We start from the raw sequence: 26,846 nt of genomic DNA on the forward strand, positions 1-26,846 counted from the left end.
ATAAGTAAGTATGCCTTGCATTCACTTCACAGAGCTGTAGATTTCATTTTCCTGAGCATCAGCCAGAACCAGCATCACACAAGTAAAAACCACAGAACCAGGATTTGCTTTTCAGAATGTTTTATTTGTGTCAAAAATACATAAAACTTAAAATCAAACTTAGACAATCAGAATGGGTTCTATGCAACAATAATAATAATAATAATAATAATAATAAAAAATATCACTAACAAAACATCACTGAAACGGCAAATCATTTTCTGGATGCCTCGTAAACTGGGTCTATGGGGCGTACCCAAATAAGAGATTTGTCCTCCTGAGGAGGTCCTGACATGGTTGAAAAATTGGCAGAGAACACCCCCTTGGCTTCGCTGTTTCAAAAATCCACGGTGGAAAAGGCCGGCCTCCTAAGTGAAGTAGTGGGGTTTCTTTACGTTGATGCCATACTCCGAGAGGGCTGGAGACAGGTCTTCCATTGTTAGTGTGTACTTCTTGTCCTGCATTTGATTAAAGATTTAAAGTTACAGGAGACTGCTGCAGTAGCAAATAAAAACAAACTTGAAATTTACAATAAAACGACAAAGGATTGTGACCATGTGAATTAGCCAAGACAGAATGTTTCGAATGTGAGTTCATATAATATTTCTAGAAGAAGAGTTCAACACTACTTTGAAAACTTCTCTGTTAAACTTCATGCAGGTTCTGTGGAACCATGTAGAAAGCAAGGTGTCAAAACAATTTAAAAAGATGCCCTGGCTTGGCGAACAATGGGTATCGGCTCCACCTGCTGGCTCACTGACTTTAACTTGCACTCAAAAGTAGGCTTCAACATCATATAACATTTGCCGGTTTATAAAGCACAATTAAGGACCTAGCCAGTTAACTGTACAGTTTCTCCTTTTCAGTTTACACAGCACCAGGCTCATTACCACAACAAGACATCCAGGACCTTAACCTACTCCCCAGCAGACAAACACCAGCTCAGCCTAACCAATGAACCGTAATTTGAAAATTCTGTTCCTCAGGGAGGGCAGCATTTTATATGCAAGAAGATGCAATCTGCAGAATATTCACAATATTGACAAAATTTGCATTTGTTGATATGTATACGTGTTGTGTCATTTCCACTGCACAGACAGAGGCAGAATATGTTGCACTTTCTCTTAAAATCTGAAAATAGAGCCCAAGTGACCTTGTAAATTCATATTAACAAAATAAAATGTGGGTAATCCATTCCAAAATGAGCCAAGCCTTTCACAGCATTCTTGATTAATCTCACCTTTGTCTTGCTTCTGGAACTTCCTGAGGCAGTGCCCTTCATCTTGCAGTGCTGAAGCGCATCATTTGCAATGTCTGAGATGAACTTCTGTGCAGCCAGTGAGATCAGGCGGATTCTGTAAATCGAAAAGATGTGGCAGTAAGAACATACAGGACAAGGTCTTATCCAGCAGCAGAAGTAAATAAATAAATAAATAAAACATTTTCAGACAGTACATGAAATGTTGCCAGAAATGTAAAACTGTTTATCCAATAAAACAATAATTATACAAAATCACTTCATTTCTGTGAATTGAGCCTTACATTCGAGGATCTGAAGCTTCGAAGCCAGCACGGTTGAGGTAATACCCCGTCACTGCGTCTGGGATCTGCCAAACAAATACATACGGATAAGTCAGCAATCTCGCCCACTGAATGTGACATCCAAAAGAATGTGAGTAAATTTGGACACATGCATCACCGTAGGAGTGTAGTCTTCAAGCTGCATTAGGAAATCAGCCAATGGAGTAGTAGAGATGACAGGCTTCACATCACCATTGGCGATCCCAGTGGGCACATACACCCCATTGGACACGGAGCTCTCTGTTGATGGAGGGGCCAAGGCAGCGGAGGTGGATACTACAATAAAAAAAAACATAAAAATGACCACAGGTGATCATTTATTAATATAAAATTACATTATTTTGAGAGACACGCAATAGATTCAACCTGTCAAGAATACAGTGGGCTTCGATAAAAGAAAGGGAATAAGCTCGTCTCGTACTAAAGACCAGAGATCATCTACACACAGGCTGCACGAACTGTCTAGACGCATATTTTTATACAGCCTATGGTTTGAGTTGAAGAATGCGGTGTTTTTTTTAACCATAAATTACGTTACATACGTGCGCGTTAGTTTAGAATTAACCCCGCAGAATCAACAATAACAAAATGGCCGCTCTGAACCAATCAAATGGCAGCTTTGCAAAAGTAGCTTATTGGCTAGATACACTATTTCTTGTATATATTTCACATTTTCAGTTATTAGATTTCCATATTATTTTGGACTTACAGTTGTCTAGCAACCGTTAACATATTGGCTATAGCGTTTACGTATGTTAGCCAGCTACATATCTTTAGGTTGTTTGTGCTAGCTAACCTTGGCTACCACTCAAGCAACATGAAATGGCTACTTAGCCAATTTAATTAGTCATTCCATGCATATTTGGAGATTATAGCCCCTGAACGTGTGAACGGAAAAGGCTCGATAAAATGTTAAACGTAGAATAACACCGAACAAAGGTAGGCAGGTAGGTAGCTAGCTACTACACATAGCCTGATGCAAATTAAGTAGCTAGCAAAGTGTGCAAAAGCTAACTTAGCGCTTATATTTATCTTGCCTTATCTTGTTAGACTAGCTAACTTACCATTGCTGGCCGCTACAGATGGAATGCTGCTGGCGTTAGTGACAGCATTGCTGTTACTGCTGATGCAGTTATTACTGTTGCTGGAGGTTGAAGAATGCGTAGATGTCCCTCCAGTCGTGACTGGCTGAGGAGGATCGACGTTCATTTTCAGCAAGAGTTTGTATTTTAACTCACAATCTAATGGCGACACTATTTATATAGAAGTACCTGGAATAACGTAATAACGAACGTAATGAAGTAGCTAGCTAAATAAACAATGTGCCGTGATACCAAAGTAATTCTGACGTATTCCAAACAAAATTCTACTTCCTTGTGCCCCGCAAATAATGTCCGGTGTGCAACACTGATCGTGCGAGTTCCCCACAGTGTAACTCAATTATTCCGGTATTCCTCAGGAAGCGACCATCTGTAGCTATTTCAACAATCTCGCTTTACTTTTATAAGAAGCGAATTCTTTCAGAAATAAGGAAAACATTTACTTCATAAACAGTTCTGTGGTTAAAACACCGGTTTAAAAAATATTTCAGTTTAAACGACAAATAATCATAATTATCGACGGGGTCCCCAACCGACGTCCCACAGGGCCACATGGACATTTCTGTACCTTAAAATCAAGAAGAGCTCAGGCCCAAAAATCTTACAAGGTGAGATAACTGTATAACTAAATGCTATTAATTTTCAATCAACTATTTTATCAGTTGAAATAGTATTGGAAGACCAACATACACTGCACAGTGCACACCTTCCTGGACTATGGCTGGAAACCCCTGGAGTCTTACATTACATTACATTACAGGCATTTAGCAGACGCTCTTATCCAGAGCGACTTACACAACTTATTTTACACTGTATCCATTTATACAGCTGGATATATACTGAAGCAATTTCGGTTAAGTACCTTGCTCAAGGGTACAACGGCAATGTCCTACCCGGGAATCGAACCTGCGACCTTTCGGTTACAAGCCAAGTTCCTTACCCACTGTGCTACACTCCGTCCGTATATATAAGTCTATTTCATATTTCACCCATAAATTGAAGGGCGGGTATCAGCTTTTAAAGTGAGGTATTGAATAAGCGCAAAAATATTTGTATGCTTTGTGTTGAGAAATATTTTGATGATGACATCACAATTTTGGGGATGATATCACAATAATTTGGCTATACAGATGAGCCTATGCATTGGCCTGTGCCTACTGTAAAAAGCAGTCAGTACAGTGAAAGACATACAACTAATGCTTATGGTTTGTAATCTCATTATAAAAATACAAAAACTTGGTTAACATAATGTTTGGCCACCCCAACCCCAGGTGGCATTAAAAATGAACAAGACTCCAGACAACAAAATTAGTTTACCATTTCAAATTGTGTTTTATTTCCACAAGAATAATAATACATTTTAGTAAGAAAATCAAAAATAAATGTGCATAATTGAGTAGCCACTTATTCATTACAAGCCTACAAGATGATGATCAATGAACCACCATGTAATATTTGACACAGTCAGCAAGATCACAAACAGGATGGGGGGAAAATGACACAAGACGAGAGACAATGCAGAAAGAATTCATAGTTAACACTGCTGAGGAAAACTTTGCCAAATAATTTCTATAAAGTCATTAAAAGTACCTTGAAATGTTTTAAGCAAGCATGGTGCCTTGCCTGACAAAGAAACAGTTCAAGCTATAAGGTAAATGAGAGCACAGTGATTTTATTAGAATTGTATTTATTGCTCCTCTGGGATAAACTGCTTGAATGTCCTACTTTTGAATGGCCATGATCAGAAGGATAAACAATGCCATATAAATGTAACATACTTGGCTGGAGTTACATTGGAATATTTGAGAAATTTTGTTTGAGTGGATTGGATTCCAATGCTACACTGGGTTATGATTTTTTAGTTTACCGATTATCTTGTATCTCTGGTCAAAGCAGTTTAACAGACATGAGATTTTTTTAAATCGTCTTTCATCACTTGGCACAATTTTCCCAAGGCGTGGTGATGACCTGACCTGAAGCTGACAGCACAAAGACAAAGGACAGAGACAAAGGAGACTTCCCACCGAGGGGGCTCTCTGGTCAGCTGTGTGTTAGACTAAGCTATGTACCCCACTCTGCTTCCTTTGCCAGCATTGCGTGTTCTCTTGATGCGGCAGCACCGCCCCCTAGAGGACTTCTGCATTCATACACATGTACAGTCAAATCCAGTTAAACTGGCCACATAGTTTTCAACACCACAATGATATTACTCTGCAGTAATGATAATTTACAGTTGGTGGAGAACGTCTTCACATTTTGCTGCCCCAGAGCTTGAAGTCTTGACAGTTTTAAAGATAAATGGATGTAAATATGCGTATGCATTTATACATGTATTCATGTAGATAAATACTACATATGAACTTGGTATTGAAAGAGTACTAGTTGAATGTTTATTTGCAATAATAGTGGTTTGCAAAAAAGAAATCAAATACACTCTCTGCCTCTATAAGGTCCTGGCTCTATCAGGTCCAGTTGTCAGATGTCAAGCAAAGCAATATGAAAGCCTCCTCCACCCACTGTATACGCATTCTTAAAGAACGTTGATATGATGCAGTCAGACAGCACTAACCCCCTTTTTGCATAGGTTGTTGACCCCTCACAGGATGTGCTGGTCATCCCTGCTGGCTTTATGATGCCAATACAAGTCATGGTATGAAAAAATGGAGGACATGAGTTTGACACATAAATATAGCCCACAAGCAAGCCTCCCAGTCTTGAATGAGTACGACAAGTATAAGACAGACATACAGTAGAATTACGACAGTCAGATTCTTCATTTCCATGAAAACAAAAGTTGAAAGTATTTCTATTTTCAGCTGGGAGACAAGCTTGAGGAGGACATTCCTTTGGGACAGAGAGAGACAGAAAGAATGGGAATGTTTTGCCTTACACTAAACTCATTACAATACAAAACTAAAAGCATTTTTAAAATTTTATTCATGAAAAAATATTTTATTCTTTATACACCACCTTTCAGTTCTACTGTGCCGAGCTGTGCTGCCCAATTCTTTTGTGTCTTTAACTATGACAGAAGTACCTCTATCAGCACTCTGTTGGTACATGTACATCGGAAGCACTGAAATGACATAATGGCTATTGAAAAATCCTCTGTTAATAAACTACAAGTTCCCTCATTGTTTTGTGGTCTTTAAAATAACCTCCCACCCTGCTTGCTAAATTTAAGAAATTAAAATCAAAATTTCATCTAAATTTCTTCAGAGCAGGGACTTCAAACAGTCAAAACACCTTTATGTTTATACTATTAATAAGATAAAATTCTAAAATACAATTTCTATTAAAATTCAATATCAGTTAATTTCAATTTCAATTATTACCCAGCCACATCTGAGATACAGTTGACAGATATATATTTCAGACTAAAGGAATACAGTAAAATACCGTAGTATCACATCATCTAAAAGCATTTGTGGATATTAAAGCTTTATTTCATCAAAAGTCTGCTAAAGTCAATTGGAAAAGGCCATTTGAGTGTTGATTGAACACACCATTGGTTAAACACTACAGGGAAACTGGTGTGTCTACACAGTACTTTCAAAGAAGAGTGGAGGTAAGAAGCCATGGTGAGTATCACTGACATGTCACTGAAGGGGTCACGAGTAAAGAAAACCCCTAATTTAGCAAGAATATACCATCTCCCCCGCATGACTGCACAGTGCATATGCGCTGCAGTTACTGCCAGGGCTGATAGCTGTACAACTCTCCCTTCATAACTCTATGCACCGTTACCATAAAAGCACAACAGGAGACACCAAACTGGCAAGCTTGCTGCTAGCAAGACGTACGCTAGCAGGCTGCACACAGTGTTCAGACAGTACAACTGAGCAAGGTAGGTCCCATAGTCATCGTCGCCCACCCCGTCCTTCCCCGGGTATTTCACAGTCACAGGAAAACAGAACAGGAAGCACTGAGGTCAGTTCTGTCAGAGCTGGCCCTGGGTGGGCCCGGCTGCTACCCTGACGCTCTCTCACTTTCCAAGCCGAGTACACGGATGCACACACAGGCACACGCAAATGCACGCGCACAGCTCTGTTAGCAAGCAGCATGAGCTTATTTTGTTTGCCCAATTAAAATTTTTCAGCCTCTGATTTCTAAGTCTACAGTTAAAAAAGAGGCCCATGATCTTCTGCCGCACATTTGAACAGTTTACCCATCTGTAGATATTTTGTTGATGGATGTATTAATATCGTCTTGTCATTGGCCAATAGCAATGCGCTAGCCTTTTGTGCAGATTATAGCTGGAGATCATGGTTGAAATCCACAACAGAATACACCTTATTATGACTGCTCAACACAGCACTGGTTTCTAGTGATGAGATTATTTTTGGGCAACTCAAGCCCTACAGTAAGACTCAGCCAACATATTTCATTATATTACTGCGGGCATTTGCATTCATTCTGGAGAAAGGTCAGCATCACAGCAGGTCAGAGAGAGACAGAGTGGCTGAAGAAAATCATGCTGGCACACCATCAGGGTCAGTATTATCAGAACCGCACAGTGACCATGCAAAACACACACACACACACACACACCGCTCACAACCACCACCACCACACATGCAAAGACATGTCCTGCCCCGCCCCCACCCCTCCCACTCACATTAATTTAATCTTTTATTTTTTGGTAAATATAAATATATACGAGTGAATTTTTAGACATTGATAATTTAATTAGATGTGTTGGCATGGGGAGAGCAGTGATTTTCTACAAAGATATCCTTCCATATGCCCTTCCTCTGCAGCAGCACAGTAGCTGATTGGCCAAGGGTTACTTCAATTCATTTTGAAGCACTTCCTGTTTGCACAGGAAATTACTGCGCATTGCACACAAATTTGCAAGTTCCACTGATATAAATACAATGGATTGGAATCTTCATCTACAGGTCAGCAATAATTAAATATGAATAAACCCTTATTTATTACTTCGCAGGTTAAAAAATAGTTACACTGTTGTTTTAGTCAGATAACAAAAATCACCAGAACCATAAGCAAGATGCGGGAAAAAACACAAAAATAATTAAAATATGACTCTCTTTCTGGGATTTAAACAATAAGATCTCGCCTAACTAAGTGAGATCAGAGCAAAGTCAGCATATCCAATCCATTATATATAGACCAGAGGTAAGCCTGAAAGAGTGTTCTGATTCAGAATAGGTCTGAGAAGTGTGTGCAAACCTAATTTTTCGAGGGCCCGGGATAATTCTGAGCACTTCATAAACTGGAATGGGAATCTTTGCTGGTATGATTGAAGGTACACAACATCGCAGGAATGTGTTTTCAAATGCTGTACTATAAGGGCTATTACTGTACTAAGACAGAGAACAAAGGCCTCAGCTTCCGTGTCCCCACTGAAACAGCACAGCTCAGTGTTACAGCGCAGATCAGTTTTTTCTAATGAAGTGAACTGTAAAACTCAGCTATTTATTTCTGCCCCTCTAGTACTGGCAAGCATAGTGAATGAGCCCCCAAGATTACGCATATCGCTTTCTCTTAGATATATTCTCTTTTTAAAAATGGAAAAGAAACACAGGAACACAGACGGACGGACGGACAGACAGACGGAGAGCGAGCAGGACCGTGGGGCACAGCCCGTCACTTGAAGGCCGACTGCAGCTCCCGAAAAGCGGCCTGTCTCTGTTTCTTCTCCTCCGCCTGCCTCTTCTTGTCCTCCTGCTCCTGGCGGATCTCTGCCTCAAAGCGGCTCGACTCGTTGATCGCCTGGACCTGCGAGAGACCGTCACAAAGGTCAAAGCTGGCTAGTGCGCTAGAGCACGCTTGTTATTATAGTGCATCTCTTTGTGTGTGTGCATGTGTGTGTGTGCCTGTGTGGGTGTGTGTGTGTCTGTGTGTGCGTGAGTATGTGTCTGTGTGTCTGTGTGTGTGTGTGTGTGTGTGTGTGTGTGTCTGTGTGTGCGTGAGTGTGTGTCTGTGTGTGTGTGTGTGTGTGTGTATGTCTGTGTGCGTATTTGTGTGTGTGTGTGTGTGCTCGCGCGCGCGTGTCTGTGTGTTGTGATTGTGTGCATGCGTGTACGTAACCGCTGTCGTACTTTGGCCTCAAAGAAGGTCTTCGCTCCCTTCACCCCCTCTGTGGACACGTCGATCTCAGAGAGCTTGGCCAGGACGTGCAGCCCGCTGTCCTCTGCTAGCTCGCCCGCGGCGGCCTTCCGGAAGATCAGCAGGAACTGCAGAGGGAAGGAGGAGGAGGAAGGAAGTCAAGTTAATGCACACAGATCCTTCTGAAAATTCATAATGCTTGTGTTTATGAATAATGGAGGTGTAACGATACATCGATCTGGATCAATGTATTGATTCAAAGGGCAATGATCCAATCCAATCGATACAACGTGCAAAAATCAGTCCGTATCGTTATGAATCACAACAAAGTATTCAAATGTCCGTAATCCTGTGGCAGTTTGCTCTCAGTTTGCAACACTGCCAACATCACTGTTTGCATTTCTGACCTCATCACTTTGTCATACTGCCAAATATTGAACCGTTGCCTCAACAACTGAATTGTATCCTATCGTGGTGAAGCCTGAGTCAGCGTCGGGTATAATGACTGGTAAATAATGGTTTAAAATGTTTTTGCAATCAATTAGATGGCATAATGACATTCACAGTATTGGAGTTTCTCAAATGTTTTTGCAATCAATTAAATGGAGGTGGTTAAACTCGCCCTTTGACATAAACTATATTATCCACAAGGTGGCGCTCAGATATTTCACAATAGCCATCGCAAGATACTAGCTTGCCATAATGACACATTCTCTCATTTTGACGGCTGTTGAACCAGCAAAATGAAGCTGTCAGTGTAACCTGAGGACAAGGCTGCAAATCTTATTAATGGAGTGAAATCAGTGCCAAGGAGGCACAAAGACATAACGTCCAATTAAAGCACAATTTTAAAAAACTCCTTTTGGCACCGATTTAACTCAGCACTGGGTTTCCCTCAGGCAAACAGACAGGGGGTCTGTCGTCAGGGAGACGGACAGCCCCTGTCCTCATCGCTGTCCCACCTCTCTGAAGCTGAGCTTGCCGTCAAAGTCCTCGTCCACCTCCTTGATCATGTTCTTCAGGCCCAGGTGAGTCTGCGGGGCCCCCAGCTTCTCCATCATCAGCTTCAGCTCCATCAGGTCGATGAAGTTGTCTTTTCCTGCGTCATACCTGCACACACACAGAAATGGCCAAGGCTTCATGTGAGCCCATTACATCACACAGGACAGAGTATAACAGAGTAAAATGGTGCAAGAGGGAGATTTACAGTAGCTGCTGCCTATTGTGTGTGGACAGTGCATGCTGGGATAGCACCAGCCCCTGGAGGCTGATGCTTCATTTTCAGAGATACACCCAGGCCACATCATTAACTGTGTTACGTAAAGGCACTCATTCTATGGAAGCTCTGCCATGCATGCAGTTTCTACAGGACACCGGCATCAACTGGAAACTGGTTAGCTGAGCATCTCAAGCAGTACTGTCCAATGGAAACCAATGTGACGTATGACTGTACTGCCATTTCCTGGCCTACTCTTTTCACTCTGGCAAAGGTCTCAATCAAATTTACTGTTTTGTTTTTGTTATAGGCATCTGCTGTTCACGAAGGGCACAGAAAGTGGGGGGTGGACATTCATGCAAAATAAATGAAGATGTAATGACACTAATGGTCAGCAGATGGCAGTGCTGGAGTGCACAGTACACTCTAATCACTGGGCTTGACTAAATCAATTGCTGGCTGCAGTAACTGGCTGTTCATTTCTAGGCTGGAATTTCCTGTTGCGCAAATGACGGTGGTCTCCCTCTGTCTTTCCCTCTCTCTCGCTCTCTCTTTCAGTTTGCACGTGTATGAGTCATACCATTTCTTAGCAAAATCCCCTTCAGATAAGACACCTAGTGCAGACAATCGGCAAAGTTAAGCAACAAACCCACTATGATAAAAACAAAACAAACAAAAAAAATCTTGAACTGCCCTTGCAGTTCTCTCTGGGCCAGCCCAGTGTTACGCTGGCCTGTGCCTTTGGGCCGCTGTAGGACTGGGGGTGGCTGCAGGAGAGAGCCCCTGAATGCTGGGGGTTAAGTGTGCCTCAGCTTCAGGGGAAATTAGCTGACGGTGACAGATACCGAGGGCCTCAGGCTGCCCAATGGGGCTGCCACAGGTGGTCAGGTGGCCCTGGAAAAAAAGGGGACCGCTATTCCGCACCTGCTCGGAGCCTCACCTGAATATTCAGACTCGAGACTCTCAATTAAATAACCTTTCAAACGGTACATGTAAGCTTGGAAAGAACTGAAACCAGAAACAAGTCTGGCACTCCTGCAGCGGGGCGTACCCCTGGTCTGAGAGAGGAGACCCTCCTAATGGGAGCGCTGCTCTTCTCTCTGGGCAGTGGAGCTGCAGGGGGCTGGGTGCACTGACAGGCCAGAGTACCAGGAGAAGCGCTGGAGACGGAGGGGCGAGAGTTTTAACGGCCCTCCCCATGCAGCACTTCAGGGCGCAGCTTCCCGCTATGCCCCCCCCCCCAGCCGCTGTCCCAGGACACACCTGAGCCCCCGGCCCGTGTAAATAACACCGTCAGGGCCCTGCTGGTGTCTGAGGAAGCAGTACAGACTTCATTATGAGGGATCATGGCCTGTCTGGGGTGACTCATCCATACAGAGGATGGGTGGGAGCTGAATTCTGTGCACCCTTTTCTGTCCCTCCGAGCCCCAGCCCTGTGTTCCAGCGTTCCTCAGCGCTCGCTCACCACAGCGAGCGTTACAGAAACGGGCGCGTTCATTTAAAAAGTGTGCATTAATAAAACCAGCATGTATTAATAAAACCAGCATGTTTCCTGAGAGACCAGGCTGCATACTCCGAGGGTGAAAGGGTGCTACATGCTGGAAACTACAATGGGAAAATCTGGATTGTACAGGGAGCAGCGGTGCGGATGCTTCAGGAGACGGGCAAACGGGACGGGGGAGGCGCGTTCTCCTTCAGCGATCCCCGCAGCTCCTCCGGCGGAGGTGAATGAGGGAGGTCAGCGAGCGGCCGGCTCAGCAGCAGGAGCGCAGGAGAGACGGGGCGGGAGGAGTTCCAGCGGAGTGTTACGTGCCATGTTTTTCTTTTGTGTGGACTTCCCTGCCTTCACCTGTCAGTCACCATCCACCCAGTCCCACCTTCACCAAGCCCCACCCTCCGTGTCAATTCTGGACAGCCAATCAAAACTCGCCACATCTACTATAAAAACCCCACCTGTTAGTAACAATGGATGTCTGACTGTTTGCTCTGTGTTATGTCTTTGACTATGTATGTTAACACCTCATTTGAACTTGTCTTGTTTTATGTACACTTCCAAGGCTTGGGACAGGTAAGACTGGGGGCTCCTGTACATATGCCCGTAGGCTATGTTTTGTATAGATTCACTAGTCCTTAGGGGTGATTGCCAACCAATTGTATTTCAGTCTGCTAGTTAGAGTAGATAGGCCTTTTGTTTGTGTACTTGATACACTAGATTAGTTTACTCTCTGGTTTAGCTAGCTTGTTTTTTTGTTCTTTTGGCAACATCCAGCGTCCGTTGACCCTGGTAGTGTGTGTCTGGGTTGTTATATGTCTGGTAGTTTGTTGCACCGTTTTGTTTATCACAGTAAACACCCGTGCACTGAGTTGCTGCTTTGTCTGTGTTTTTTTTTGTTGTTACCATACCTACAGTATTAACATCTCCCGGCCATTTAACATCAAGTTACATACCCCATGCACCCCTAGACCCATGGGGTCGTAACATATTTGGGGGCTCGTCCGGGATTGCTGAATTGTGTAACAAAAAAAATTAACTGTGAAGATAACATTGTGTGTACAGTGGTGCAGTATTAGGACAATGACTTCGTTTGATGTCAATGACTTTCTGAGCAGTCTGTCAGATGATGCACTGGATCTGTGCCGTAAGATTGACCTGCTGAAAATTGCAGAGCACGTGGGTCTTGTGGTATCTGCTGCTCTCCGGAAGAGAGAGATTAAGTCGCGGGTAAGGGAGAGGCTGGTGGAACTCAAAATTCTTGCCTCGCCTGTTGCTGTTTGTCCGTTTGTCCAGCCTGACAGGTCGCCTACTGGGCCTGTTGCGAGTCCACAGTCGCCTCGGGGCGCTGGTGGTTCTGCTGTGGTAGGAGTGAAAGAGGAGATTCCTCCAACTACCCCTCCACCTACATTGCCCAGGTTTGAGGCGTACTCGCCGAGTTCTTGTGGGTCGGGTAGTAATGCCCGGCTAAAGATCCGTCTCGCCCGGTTGAAGTTCGAGGCTGAGGAGAAGGCTCGTAAGGCAGATACTGAGGCACGAGAGAGGGCACGAAAACAGGAACAGGAATTTCAGTTAGCTATGCGTAAGCTGGAATTAGAGACAGAGGTTAAGATGCGGCAGCTGGAGTTACAAAATGCTACAGAGCAAACTTCCACTGTGGTTACCCCAGGTACGTCCCCACCGCTTGGTTTTGCTGGCTATGATGTCAGGAGACATGTGGCATTACCCTCTTTCAGGGAGACTGAGGTAGATGCCTATTTCAGCACTTTTGAACGTTTGGCAGCAGCTCTTAACTGGCCCAAAGAAATTTGGACAACCTTGCTGCAGTGTAAACTAATTGGAAAAGCACAAGATGTAATGGCTACACTAACTCTTGAGGATAGCATGAACTATGATGTGGTAAAAGCGGCTATTCTTCGTGTATATGAGTTAGTCCCGGAGGCCTATCGACAGAAATTTAGAAATCAAAAGAAAACCTCCGCCCAATCGTTCGTAGAGTTCGCCAGAGAAAAGGGAACTCTGTTTGACAAATGGTGTGCTGCGAGTAAAGTTGATAATTATGACTCTATTCGTGAATTAATTTTGATAGAAGAGTTTAAAAATTGTGTTCCGGAACGTGTTGTAGTTTACTTAAACGAACAAAAAGTGATGTCTTTGTCTGAAGCTGCGATATTTGCGGATGAGTTTGCACTCACTCATAAGACTGTGTTTGGTTCCACCCAAGGAGCTAAGTCTGTTGCGTCCCGCAGTTCTAAAGACAACGAATCTCCAAAAGATTCCAAAATGTCACCCCCACGGTCTAAAGAGGAACGTGAATGTTTCTACTGCCATAAGGTAGGGCATGTTATTGCTAACTGTTTTACTTTGAAAAAGAAAACCGCTGCCCAAGCTAAGCCTACAGGCTTTGTTAGAATTGTTCCTCGAACTGATCAGTGTTTAAACGGTCCTGAAAGCAAACCTGAAGATGGTTTTGAGCCGTTTATTTTTGAAGGTTTTGTTTCCCTTTCCGGTGATCCGACTGAGCAAAAACCGGTGCGGATTTTAAGAGACACGGGAGCTTCGCAATCCTTCGTGTTAGCCGACGTGATAGCCGTATCGGACGTGACATATAGTGGTGCTAATGTGGTAATTCAGGGCATTGATATGGTCTTGGTTACCGTTCCCTTACACAAAGTACATGTTCAGACTGATTTAGTCACGGGTTATTTTAATGTGGCTGTACGGTCCGCTTTACCTGTACCAGGCGTGGACTTCATTATGGGCAATGATCTTGCCGGAGGTAAAGTGCGTCCAGTACTCGAAGTTTTAAATAACCCCGTATCATGTCCCATGTCTAGATCACTTCCCGGTGTTTTCCCTGCTTGCGTGCTCACTCGAGCTCAATCAAAGAAATGGGGTGAGGAAGTTGATTTATCAGAATCTGTTTTAGCGTCCACTTTTACTGAGGATAGTCGTCTCACCAAACCGGAAGTACCACGTGTAAAGCCGGAGGTAGGTACAGAGGTTGAACCTCAAGATTTTTGTGAAAAAGAGGAATCTCTTACCTTATCTCTAGAGTTTGCCTCAGATAAATTGCCTGTCACTCGTGAACAACTTGTTGCTGCTCAGGAAAATGATCCGTCTTTGCGTAAGTATTTTGAGATGGTGGTTAAACCTGTTGCAATGAAAGAAAAGTCGACTGCTTATTTTGTAGATAATGGTTTGTTAATGAGGAAGTGGTCGTCTTCATTAATTAACGGACGAATGGGGTGTGGTTTTCAAATTGTGGTACCTGGCATGTATCGACCACAGGTGTTAGCGTTGGCACATGAAAATCCATGGTCTGGTCATTTGGGAATTTCTAAAACGTATAATCGTGTGTTAAAGAATTTCTTTTGGCCAGGACTTAAAAGTGCTGTTGTAAAACACTGTCGGTCTTGTCACATTTGTCAGGTCACGGGAAAACCTAATCAGGTTGTCCACCAGCCCCGCTCTGTCCAATTCCAGTACTTGGTGAACCATTTCAGCATGTAATTGTGATTGCGTGGGTCCGCTTCCTAAGTCAAAGTCTGGTCAACAGTTTCTGCTCACTATAATGTGTATCGCGCTAGATTTCCGGAAGCTATTCCATTGCGCACATCACTACCAAGAACGCATTAAAGCACTGACTAAGTTCTTTTCTATATTTGGATTCCCTAAAATTATCCAAACGGATCAGGGTTCTAACTTTGTTCGAACAGTTTCAACAATTTGCAGTCTCTAGCTATTAAGCATCAGATCGCAGGCTACCACCCTGAGAGCCAGGGGGCACTAGAGCGTTGGCATCAGACTCTCAAATCGGCTCTCCGCAAATATTGTTTGGAGACTGGAAATGTTGGGAAGAAGGGTTGCCATACATTCTGTTCGCTTAAGAGAAGCGGTACAGGAATGTAGGTTCAGCCTCTGAACTAGTGTTTGGGCATACTGTTCGGGGTCCTTTAAAAGTTTTAAAGGATCAGTTCATGTATGACTCGGATATAAAGCCTAATGTGTTGGATTACGTTAGTAAGGTCCGAGAGAAATTGCATCATGCCTGTTCCATTGCTAAAGAATCGCTCTCTTTGTGTCAGGTAAATGAAGCGTCGTTTTGATTGGAAGGCTGTTGATCGTAATTTCAAACCTGGTGATCAGGTCCTAGTTTTGCTACCGATTGCTGGATCTGCTTTGTCGGCTCGTTTTTCTGGTCCTATACTGTAGAAGAAAACTGGTGAAAGCAATTACGTAATTCAAACACCCATCGTAAGGTCAGTCACGCGTGTGCCATATTAATATGCTTAAGGCATATAATTCTAGGACGACACTTCAGTCGAAGGATGTGAAGAAAGTTCTGCCTGTGTCACGAGTTTCTAGCATTAGCCCTGTACCTAGTAACCCCAGTTTTAATTGTACAGAGGATGAGGATGGCCCGTGCTTCGAACGCCCTCAGCAGTGTGCTAGACTCACCATTCGGAACTTTGTTAGAATTGTCGTCCCACCTTGCTCACTTATCAGATGTTCAAAGGTCTGATATTGTTAATTTAATACATGAGTTTCCAAATCTTTTTGGTGATACTCCTCGCAGACTACCGTAACACATCATGACATTGATGTGAACGGTGCCGCCTATTAGACAACACCCATATCGGGTTAATAGTACAAAACGTGAGGCTATGAGACGGGAAGTGCAATACCTGTTAGACAATAACTTGGCTAAGCCCAGTGCTAGTCCATGGAGCTCGCTTTGTATTCTTGTGCGAAACCTGATGGAACGTCACGTTCTGCACTGACTTTCGAAAAGTCAATGCGGTTACGGTGCCAGACTCCTATCCCCTACCGAGAATGGAGGACTGCATCGATAACATTGGTGCCGCTAAATTTGCCCTAAACTTGACTTGTTGAAAGGGTATTGGCAAGTGCCGTTGACTCTCGGCCTGAGATTTCAGCGTTTGTTACCCCGATAACTTCCTCAATATAACGTTTAGCCTTCGGCCTTAGAAACGCTCCGGCCACGTTTCAGCCTAGTGAATACCGTACTTATGGGTATTTCAGATTGCTATGCCTATTTAGATGACTTGGTTATTAGGTCAGATAATTGGGCCGACCATGTTTCCGTACTCGTTGTGTGTTTGAGAGGTTGGCCAAAGCAACGCTAACTCTGAATCTCGCCAAAAGTGAGTTTGGCAAAGCGACAGTAACATACCTGGGAAAGCAAGTGGGTCATGGCCAAGTTCGCCATTGGAAGCAAAGGTTGCTGCCATTGCTGGTTTCCTGCGCCTACTAGTAGGCGTGAGTTACGCCTTTCCTCGGGATGGCAGGGTATTTTCGGAGTTTTTGTAGGAACTTCTCGGTTGTTGTGGCACCCTTAACGAGTGCGCTTAGTAATTAGGAAACCTTTTGTGTGGACCTCAGACTGCCAAATAGCTTTTGAGGCTGTTAAGCTTTTGCTATGCAGTGCGCTGTACTGGGCTCCAGACCTTGCGCAACCGTTTGTTAGAGGTTGATGCAAGCGCCTAGGAGCTGGTGGTACTGCTACAAGAAGTAAAAGATAGAATTGATCACCCGTCTGTTTCTTCTCCCGAAAATTTAACAAACACCAAATAAACTACAGCACCATCGAAAAGGAAGCACTAGCGTTGTTATTAGCCTTGCAGTTCTTCGAGGTGTACATTGGCTCGAGTTCTACCCCTGTCGAGGTCTTTACAGACCATAATCCTTTAGTGTTTTTATCGCGAATGTAAATCAGAACCAGCGCCTTATCGTGGTCGCTGATTCTACAGGCAATAATTTAAATATTCGCCATATTAAAGGGACTGACAATGTACTGGCTGATACATTGTCTCGTAGTTTTGAATAATTAAAACATTTGAATAAATTGTGGTGTAATAGTTGTAACACCACTATGTGTTAAAAAAATAAAAATATCATGTCAGGTATTGAATTGTATAGTAGGGAAATTGGCACAATGTGTGTACGCCTGTAATTATGTACTTTGGATTTTAGAATGAAGTGTGTATACTATTACCATGTGTGTAAACTTAACAAAATAAATAAATGGTTAAGTTAGTTCTTAAGGGGAAGTGTTACGTGCCATGTTTTTCTTTTGTGTGGACTTCCTGCCTTCACCTGTCAGTCACCATCCACCCAGTCCCACCTTCACCAAGCCCCACCTCCGTGTCAATTCTGGACAGCCAATCAAAACTCGCCACATCTACTATAAAAACCCCACCTGTTGTAACAATGGATGTCTGACTGTTTGCTCTGTGTTATGTCTTTGACTATGTATGTTAACACCTCATTTGAACTTTGTCTTGTTTTATGTACACTTCCAAGGCTTGGGACAGGTAAGACTGGGGCTCCTGTACATATGCCCGTAGCTATGTTTGTATAGATTCACTAGTCTAGGGGTGATTGCCAACCAATTGTATTTCAGTCTGCTAGTTAGAGTAGATAGGCCTTTTGTTTGTGTACTTGATACATAGATTAGTTTACTCTCTGGTTTAGCTAGCTTGTTTTTTTGTTCTTTTGGCAACATCCAGCTCCGTTGCCCTGGTAGTGTGTGTGTTATAATTTCAGTTAAGGGTACATTTTAAATTATGTTTGATATTTGGCACCAGGAGATGTAACAAATATATATAAGCTTTCGGAGAATAATGAACGCACAAGGGGATACGGGAAAGGGATTTTACTGTGGGGGGGTATTTACAAGATTTACAGACATTTCCAAACATAAAACACGTCAAGACACCACCAGACCAGCAAAAAAAGGGAGTGGTGCCGAAAATAACAAACAAATTTAACTACGATTTTGCAATATAACTAACCTTTAACAATGCAGAAAACAAACTTGTTAATAACCAATCACCAGTCATAAATACAGGGGGCGACACCACCACTAAACTAATGTATTTAGACAGAGCCCTTACCCTACGTGTCAACACGTGATGGGGCCCCGAATTACCCACTGGTCTCTGGCAAACAGGGAGGCGAAATTTAGACCACACAACTCTCTCAATAACACACACAACCAGCATTTGCCCAAACACACAGCACAAATGAGGAAACAAGGCTCCTGCAGGAACGAAATGGGGATATTTTAAATTGGAGCTGAGGCAGATTGGGGGAGAAATTGCAGGAGGGAGTTGATTCGGATGGGGGATAGCGGAGAACTTTGATGGACAGCGGGATGACCAATGGGAATAACCCGAGGCCCAAACACGACTCGGGAAATGACAGCAACCGAGGAGAGCAGAACCAAGAGGGGAAAAACGACGCCCGCATCCCCGGAAACGAACCTCCCCACAAAAGAACAACTAAGTTTGTTCAATACTCATGACAGGGGAATAAATACAACAGTATACAAATCCCAAATCTAGTATCATGCACCCACTAAACCGAGATAGCCATCCGCTACCCATTGTCCTTCCCCTTCTTATGTTTAATCACAATGTTGAATTTTATAATCAAAGACCACATGAGGCGCTGGTTCTGGTTGTCATCCTATACAAAAAAACCAATGGGTTGTGATCCGTGAGACGCAATGGGGCACAGAACTAAGCCAAGATAGACTTAAGAACTGCAATGATAATAGCAGCCGCGCCCCTTCTCAATGGTGGAATATACTGGTGCATTAAACTTCCGGGAAAAAAACAGACAGGGTGATCCCCTTCCGCATCTTCCTGCAGAAGCACGGCACCAGCTCCCAGGGCACTGATCAACCTCCAACTGAAACGTAGTCGAATCTGGGGCAGCGAGCACAGGGGACACATAACAACGCCTTTTAAAACTTCGGCGTGCTGACAATCTGGGGTCCATTCAAAATGTCTAATCACACTGAGGGACACAAAGGGGCGAAACCACAGAGATTTCTACAAAAACTTTATAAAACCCATTCAAGAAACCGAGTTCCCCGGGGGGGCGAGAAATAGCGATGGCAGCAACCTTCGCTTCAATGGACGGACCACCCCACCCACCTGTTTCCCGGTAGGTTACGTCGCTTTACCAAATTCGCACTTGGCCAGGTTCAGGGAGCGTTCTTGCCCAACCTGTAACACTATTCGCAATACTTGAATGATGGACCAACGTCCGACTTTACAACCAAATCATCCAAAACGCATAGCAATCAGGAACCAGCTAGGACTGTATTCACCAACCGCTGAAAGGGGGGGCGTTGGGTCCAAATGCCAAAACAAATTGCAGAAAGTCATCTGGGGGGAAGGCAGAAATTTCAGGGCACGGGGTGTCAAAGGAACCGCCAATACCCCTTAAGTAGGTCGGTTAGTCAAATTTTGGAACAATGTTGGGGCCCTCCATCCCGGCAGAGGGTAGGAGTCTGGCACTGTAATCGATTTACCTTTGGAAAGTCTGACAAAACGGCTTACCCCGGACTTTGGGACAAGAAGACGGGTGAACTCCAGGACTGGGTGGGCAGCCAACATTGTTCAAGAGATACCGACTTCCTTTCATAGCATCCCGTTTCGATTGATTTTGGGGGTGTTGTCTAATGGGAACCGAGCCATTCACACTGTCATTTCAACAGTTGTCAAGGGGATGTCACCAAAAAGTGCCGGATAGTCACCGATTCTGAACTATATCACCGCACTGATTATCTAAAAATGAGCCAGATGGGAAGACAAGTTTAACAAGGATCAGAATTTGTTAGTCTAGCGCACTGTTGAGTGCGTCAACACAAGACCATCTTCATCTTCTGCACAACATAGAGGGGAGGTTATAAGGGCAGGACTAACAATAGAAACAGGTAATACCTCCTTCCCGTCCTCCGACGGGGTGTCTCTCTAACATGATATGTTTTGAGCATATTAATGTGGAAACACGAGACTGGCGCTTGGGTCGGGTGTTGGGATTACATAATCCGTTCACTAAGTTTCTTCCACAGTGTATGGACCGAAAAGCGAGCCGACAGAGCAGATCCAAGAACAGGCATAACACCAGGACCTGATCTCCCGGCTTGAAAGAGCGCACTACAGCCTTCGTCATACCGACGCTTCATAGTCCTTGGGGAATAAAGCGCCTCTTTGGCAAGCAAGAGGCATCGTGTAACCGCTTTTTTAAACTGACTGACATAATCCAACACATTAGACTGGGAGGACGAGTCATCAGACATAAACTGTTTTTTTTAAAACCTTTAAAGGACCTCGTACCATGTCCAAACACCAGTTCAGCTGGACTGAACCTAACGATTCTTGTACCGCTTCTCTCAAAGCAAACAATGCAAAGGGCACAGCCTCATCCCAACCTGTTCCTGCTCCAGACAGTATTTGCGGAGAGCAGACTGAGTGTTTGGTGCCACCGTCCAGTGCACCCTGCGACTGGGATGATACGCACTAGAAACTCGATGCGTAATGGACAGAGAATGTAAGAACTGTTTAAAGTGCTTGGAAAGAAAATTAGTGCCTTGATCTGTCTGAATAATTTTGGAAAACCAAATATAGAGAAAATTTGGTCAGTGCTTTAATCACCGTTTTAGCGGTAATTGACGCAGAGGAATAGCCTCAGGAAATCTGGTCGCTATACACATAATGGTAAGGAGGAACTGTTGACCAGATTTTGCCTTGGGAGGGGTCCCCACAATCCACAATTACGTGCTGGAAGGGCTCACCCATTACAGGAATTGGACAGAGAGGGGCCGGAGGAATAACCTGATTAGGTTTTCCAGTGATCTGACAAACATGACACGATCTACAGTGTTTAGCTACAGCATTTTTAAGTCCAGGCCAAAAATGCTTTAGCACACGGTTATACGTCTTTGTAACTCCCATATGACCAGACCATGGGTTTTCATGTCCAAGGATAACACTTGCGGTCGGTAAGCAACGGGCACTACAATCTGATAGGTCACGCCCCACTCCATACCAGCAGCAACAGGAGAAGACCACTTCCGAATCAACATTCCATTGTCCACAAAATAAGCTACGGTCATCTTTTTGGCCGCTTGGTGTGACAGCCGCGTCAAAACACTGACGCAGTGACTGATCAAACTGCTGAGCAGAAACAAGATTTTCACGAGTGACAGGCAGTACAAGAGAGGGCAATTCTGACTGTGAATTAGCGATTGCCTTTCGTTGCGCTCCTCCAGCTCACTCGGTAAGGTCTCAGTTTTAAGCATCTCGCTATGTAAAACTGGAGACTCAGTTTCTGACTCATCAACATCACCAGGGGGTGCTAACACCGATTCCGATAAATTAATATCTTCCCCTGCTTCCGTGCTTGAGCACGAGTGAGCACGCAGGCCGAAACACCTCAGACATGGCTTGGGACATAAGACATGTGTTGGGCTGTTCTACAACCTCCGGGAGAGGACGCACTTTACCACCAGCAATATCGTTTCCCATAATAAACGTCACGCCTACGACAGGTAGAGCGGAACACACAGCAACATTAAAACATCCTGAGGCCAACTCCTGTCAACATGCACTCTGTGTAACGGAAGAGATTTATACCCCATCTCAATTCCCTGAACGATCACATTCGCGCCACTGGAAGTTATTTGGACACGGGCAACACATCAGCCAACATGAACGACTGTGACGCACGTATCTCGGAGAAACCGCACAGATTTTGATCAGCCGCGCACCAGGAAGAGATATCAGACCCTCGAAAAGGAACGGCTCATAGCCAGAGTCAGTTTTCTTTCAGGGGCAATCAGGGAGATGTCTGGGAGACTGTTCTAACAAAACCCGTGGGCTTGAGTGCTTGGGATGTTTTGTTTTTGCTCTGCCATGCCCTGCAATCAGCAATACGGTGACCAGGTTTTTTACAAAGAAGCACAATCGCTCCTCTCTTGGATTTACAAATCCGCTGCCAGTCTGGTTCATGACTGGCGATCTAGAGTGGCCGAGCCTGTAAGCGTCTCACTCTGGGTATGAGGACTATTTGCACGGGGCCGAAAACCGCCAAAACCATGCTTATGGGTCAGTGCGTAATTGTCAGCCATCACCGCAGCATCCATGGGCTTAAGTACGCCACGCTCGCTCAAGTGAGTAGCGATTTGCTCTGACACAGTGTTTTTAAATTGCTCTAGGACTAACAAATCACAAAGTTCCCCGTATGAAGTGGCTTTAGAGGATTTCCTCCAGCGATCGAACTGGATTACCAAATCTCGCACGAACTCCACATGAGTCTGCTGGTCCCCTCGTCTAAATGTTCTGAATTTTTGCCGGTAGGCTTCGGGGACCAATTCATAAGCCTTCAGAATTGCATCCTTGACTTGCTCATAGGACGCCAGGGTTTCCGTATCAAGGGCGGAAAATACCTCTTGAGCCTTTCCCACTACAACACACTGGAGCAAAAGAATTTTATCAGCCTCCGACCATTCTCGGTTTGCTGCTAGCCTTTCAAAGAGTATAAAGAAGGTATCCAAATCACGTTCATTAAATTTAGGAACCAATTTTAGATTGTGCACAGCGCTACTATGGACAGGTGAATGAGAATCCTCCCTTCAACAGACAATACAGAGGCATCAAGTTTTCCTTCCGTAAACAAACTCAAGCGCTGATTTCGATAGGCCGCGCGTCTTTTTGTTTCTCCTCAGCTAAAGCCAATTCTCGGTCTTTGAGCTGTGCCGCATCCTTTTGTTTCACCTCAGCTAAAGCCAATTCTCGCTCTTTGAGCTTGCATTAATTCTAGCAAGTTCAAGCTGCTTGTCATTTTCTAGCTGTATTTTCTTAAACTCCAATTCAGCGAGTCTTAATTTAAAATCAGCCTCCGTCATCTCTGTGGCCATCGTTTCCACTTTCAAAATCCCTCGCTCCACTGCGAGCTCAGTCAGATGCTGCCGAAGTTCAAAAACACTGTATCGCCCAGTACACAGTTCTCTAGGCTCACCCCAATGACGAGCGAGTAGGACCAATTCCTCCCTCAAAAGAGAACGCAAGGTAGAAAAGGACGGACGAAGCAGAAACTCATTAACGCGTGGATTCTTATGCAACTCAGTGAAGCCTTTGCTACGGCTCGAATACATTCACTTTCACAAATCGGGCACAAGCCAACACCAATAATCCATAAACTAAGAGAGAGCGAGTCATCCACACTAAATCTATGACACAGTAACAAATACCGTTTCCAATATACCAATACGAAATACAAAGTACCAATACAGTTTCCGCCAACAGGTGACAGTAAAACGCCACTACCCAACCAATATATCACAACCGGAGCCAAAACTCCCAGGGAGAAAGAGAAAAAAAAATGTATATATATATATACACTTCCCAGTTAATAGTCACAAGGAATTACCCTCACAAGCTGCTTATATCCCGGACGAGCCCCCAATTGTTACGACCCTTCTAGGGGTTAAGGGTGCAATATTTTAAATTATGTTTGATATTTGGCACCAGGAGATGTAACTAAATATATATAAGCTTTCTTGTGAGAATAATGAGACGCACAAGGCGGACTACGGTGAAAGGGATTTTACTGTGTGGGGGCTATTTACAAGTATTTACAGACATTTCCAAACATAAAACACGTCAAGACACACGACCGAGACCAGTACAAAAAAAGGGAGTGGTGCGAAAATAACAAACAAATACCCTAACTACGATTTTGCAATATAACTAACCTATTAACAATGCAGAAAACAAACTTGTCTAACTAACCTAACTGCGACCCGCAGTCATAAATACAGGGGGCGACACCACCACTAAACTAATGTATTTAGACAGAGCCCTTACCCTACGTGTCAACACGTGTATAGGGGCCCCCGGAACTTACCTAACACTGGTCTCTGAAGCGAAACAGGGAGGACGAAATTTTAGACCACACAACTCTCTCAATAACACACACAACCTAGCATTTGCCCAAACACACAGCACAAATGAGGAAACGGAAGGCTCCTGCAGGAACGAAATGGGGATATTTTAAATTGAGAGCTGAGGCATGATTGGGGGAGACATGATTGCAGGAGGGAGTTGATTGGCGGATGGGGGGGGATGAGCGGGAGAACTCTGATGATGGACAGCGGGGATGACCAATGGGAATAACGAAGGACGAAACACGGACTCCTGCGGAAATGACAGCAACCGAGAGAGAGCAGAACGAAAGAGGGGAGAAAAACGCACGCCCGCATCCCACACGCGAACGTAACAGTGTGTCTGGGTTGTTATATGTCTGGTAGTTTGTTGCACCGTTTTGTTTATCACAGTAAACACCCGTGCACTGAGTTGCTGCTTTGTCTGTGTTTTTTTTGTTGTTACCATACCTACAGTATTAACATCTCCCGGCCATTTAACATCAAGTTACATACCCCATGCACCCCTAGACCCATGGGGTCGTAACACGGAGTGAACCGGGGTCTTGTTTCTTCTCTCCTTACAGCCTGAAACCACTTCCTCCGCGCACCCTGGCTCTCCCCGCTAGGGTTGCCATGGAAACACTCCCCCTCCCTTTTTAAATTACACCGGAGCCCGGGCGACTTGGGGTGAGGCCTCGGAGCGGTCAGTCACGCTCACGCTCACGCTCACCACCTCCCGCTCTCTCCCGCGGCACCCAACCCTGCCGCAGATCACCAGCGCTGATCCTCACAGCACGCTGGGCTTCATCTGAGCCCTCTGAGCTCCAATAGTGGCCAAGCACAATAGAGAAGACTCTGACACGCAGTGGCCAATGGCAACGCAGAACCACAGTGTTGGTAGCGTCTGCAGATGTCCTGTCTCTCTACTCAATGGGCCAGTAACTAACACATCTAAAGACTGCACGTTTTCTGCAAAAAATGAACCCTCTTCAGTTATTGCACATCAGGCTATTGTTCTGGAGTGCTCGGGCTGACTAAAGTATTCAGTGTTTACTGTGCAAGGGGGTGGAGGCGGTCCTCGGTGTGGCTGTATAAAACACCACTTGTCATCAGACTCCCAGAGGGCTACTGTACACACAATCCAAACTGCACTGAAAGAACCCATTAACCTCTACCAGCAACGTGGCTACTAAAATAAATCACGGTCACGTTAAACCAAGACCTATTACATGGGCCTTCCAGTCACGAAGGGTCAGCGAGGGGTCGTCGATCGAAATTTTCCTAACGAATGATGCCGATTTAAAAGATGGGCTAAGCCATCCCAACGCCTGCCCTGGAAAAACCGAAATGTCCTCGCGCTGTTTCGCAAGTTTTAAACCGGACAAACCCAGAGAAGCCCTGTTAAATGACACTCCGGGTTATGTGACTTCAGTTGCTATATGGAGCGCTCCACACACAGGGCCGGGGAGTCTGATGGTAACCTCAGTTTGGCCACGTGCCAGAGGAACTCTGAGGCGGCCGTCTGCAGCGTCTGTGGACGAGGGAGGGGACCCTAGTATATAGGAATGAGGGGTGTCCCTATGGCAGTTTTTCCGGTTCTTTCTTTCCGCTTTTGACCAGGGCTCTCATTATGGTGCACAAAATTACCCCACCCTCCCCCACGTCTGTACAGAAATGCACCATGCTCCGATTGCTATGCCGTCTCCGGGCTCTCCTTATATACACCCACCACAGAGGAAGAGCTAAACTCCACCAGCCTCTGGGCTTTTCTTATTCCCATCCACCACACAGGAGGAGCTAAATTCTACCAGCCTCTGTGCTCTTCTTATTTCTATCCACCAGAGAGGAAGAGCTAAACTCCACCAGCCTTTGGGCTCTTTGTATTTACATCCACCAGTCTATGAGAGAGGCTTGCACTCACCCAGCCCTCTATTTTTTTGGCACATACAAATCCAAACTTTTTTCTCCTCTTACTAGTGTTATTTTTGTAACTCAGCATCAAGTCAGGGAGGGAGGAGTAATGACTAGACAGTTCATATTCTGCCATTTCCATACTGCTGTAATTTCCATACTGCTTTTCAGGTTCAACTGGACCTATGAAAATGTAAGATACTCCTTCCCTGCACCAATACTGAAAGAAGTGTGCACTCTTATCGTGTGCTGTTGTATTCATCTCTCTTATGATGCACTTGAGTTTATTGGTCAGGTCAGAGTGTAATTCAGTTGAAAATTAATCTCTGCTCTGCACGCCAAGGCCTGTGATCCAATGTAATGCAAATACGTTTCAGAACGGAACTCTCCTATTTTCCCCCTCCTGTCACTTGGAATACATGTCCTCCTGCTCATTTACGAGCTTTCAGATCTCTGCTGAACACACAATCATGTCAATGCATAGGGACTTTCCACTTGATGAAACAACAGATATGGAAATAAAAAAGGGGAAAGGACATCAGATATGTAAGACGACAGATCTGATATCCGTGCCACTTCAGCTCTCTTCAGTGTAACTCGCACAGAAAAAAAAAAACAGGAGAAGAACAGAACGAGGCTTTGAACGGGCTGACTTTGTTTGAGCTTGACAGTTTTCATCGGTTTTGGGAA

The 26,846-nt window shown here is 44.4% G+C and overlaps 2 protein-coding genes across 3 annotated transcripts in view; both read right to left on the minus strand.

Moving 5' to 3' along the window:
- Positions 1–103: 103 nt before the first annotated feature.
- On the minus strand, positions 104–3,021 carry taf10 (TAF10 RNA polymerase II, TATA box binding protein (TBP)-associated factor). 2 transcript variants are annotated; one of them, XM_064297853.1, is made up of 5 exons: positions 2,685–3,021; positions 1,739–1,896; positions 1,582–1,646; positions 1,280–1,394; positions 104–497 (listed from the first exon to the last, which is right to left on the minus strand). In XM_064297853.1, the coding sequence occupies exons 1-5, from the start codon at positions 2,827–2,829 to the stop codon at positions 408–410; spliced, it is 573 nt and encodes a 190-aa protein (XP_064153923.1). In that variant the 5' UTR covers positions 2,830–3,021; the 3' UTR covers positions 104–407. The 2 variants fall into 2 exon arrangements, with proteins under 2 accessions (XP_064153923.1, XP_064153922.1); XM_064297852.1 differs by lacking the exon at positions 2,685–3,021 and adding an exon at positions 1,987–2,123.
- A 1,007-nt stretch (positions 3,022–4,028) lies between these two features.
- The window catches only part of efhd2 (EF-hand domain family, member D2), a 39,219-nt gene continuing 16,401 nt past the window's right edge, over positions 4,029–26,846 (minus strand). Inside the window, exons 2-4 of the mRNA XM_064297857.1 lie at positions 9,755–9,902; positions 8,786–8,920; positions 4,029–8,462 (exon numbers count right to left, since the gene is read on the minus strand). Coding sequence (XP_064153927.1) covers positions 8,331–8,462; positions 8,786–8,920; positions 9,755–9,902 — 415 coding nt within the window. The 3' untranslated portion in view covers positions 4,029–8,330. The remainder of the gene's footprint in view (positions 8,463–8,785; positions 8,921–9,754; positions 9,903–26,846) is intronic.

The sequence above is a fragment of the Anguilla rostrata genome, chromosome 11, assembly GCF_018555375.3.
Source record: "Anguilla rostrata isolate EN2019 chromosome 11, ASM1855537v3, whole genome shotgun sequence".
Lineage (NCBI taxonomy): Eukaryota > Metazoa > Chordata > Actinopteri > Anguilliformes > Anguillidae > Anguilla > Anguilla rostrata.

What these genes read in the sequence shown, in the direction of transcription:
- taf10 (XM_064297853.1), bottom strand. Translation starts at nt 2,829, where the DNA reads ATGAACGTCGATCCTCCTCAGCCAGTCACGACTGGAGGGACATCTACG. An exon ending in TTGAAGACTACACTCCTACG is followed by an intron (nt 1,647 to 1,738) that starts GTGATGCATGTG and finishes TTTGTTTGGCAG; the next exon opens with ATCCCAGACGCAGTGACGGG. An exon ending in GAAGCTTCAGATCCTCGAAT is followed by an intron (nt 1,395 to 1,581) that starts GTAAGGCTCAAT and finishes TTCGATTTACAG; the next exon opens with AATCCGCCTGATCTCACTGG.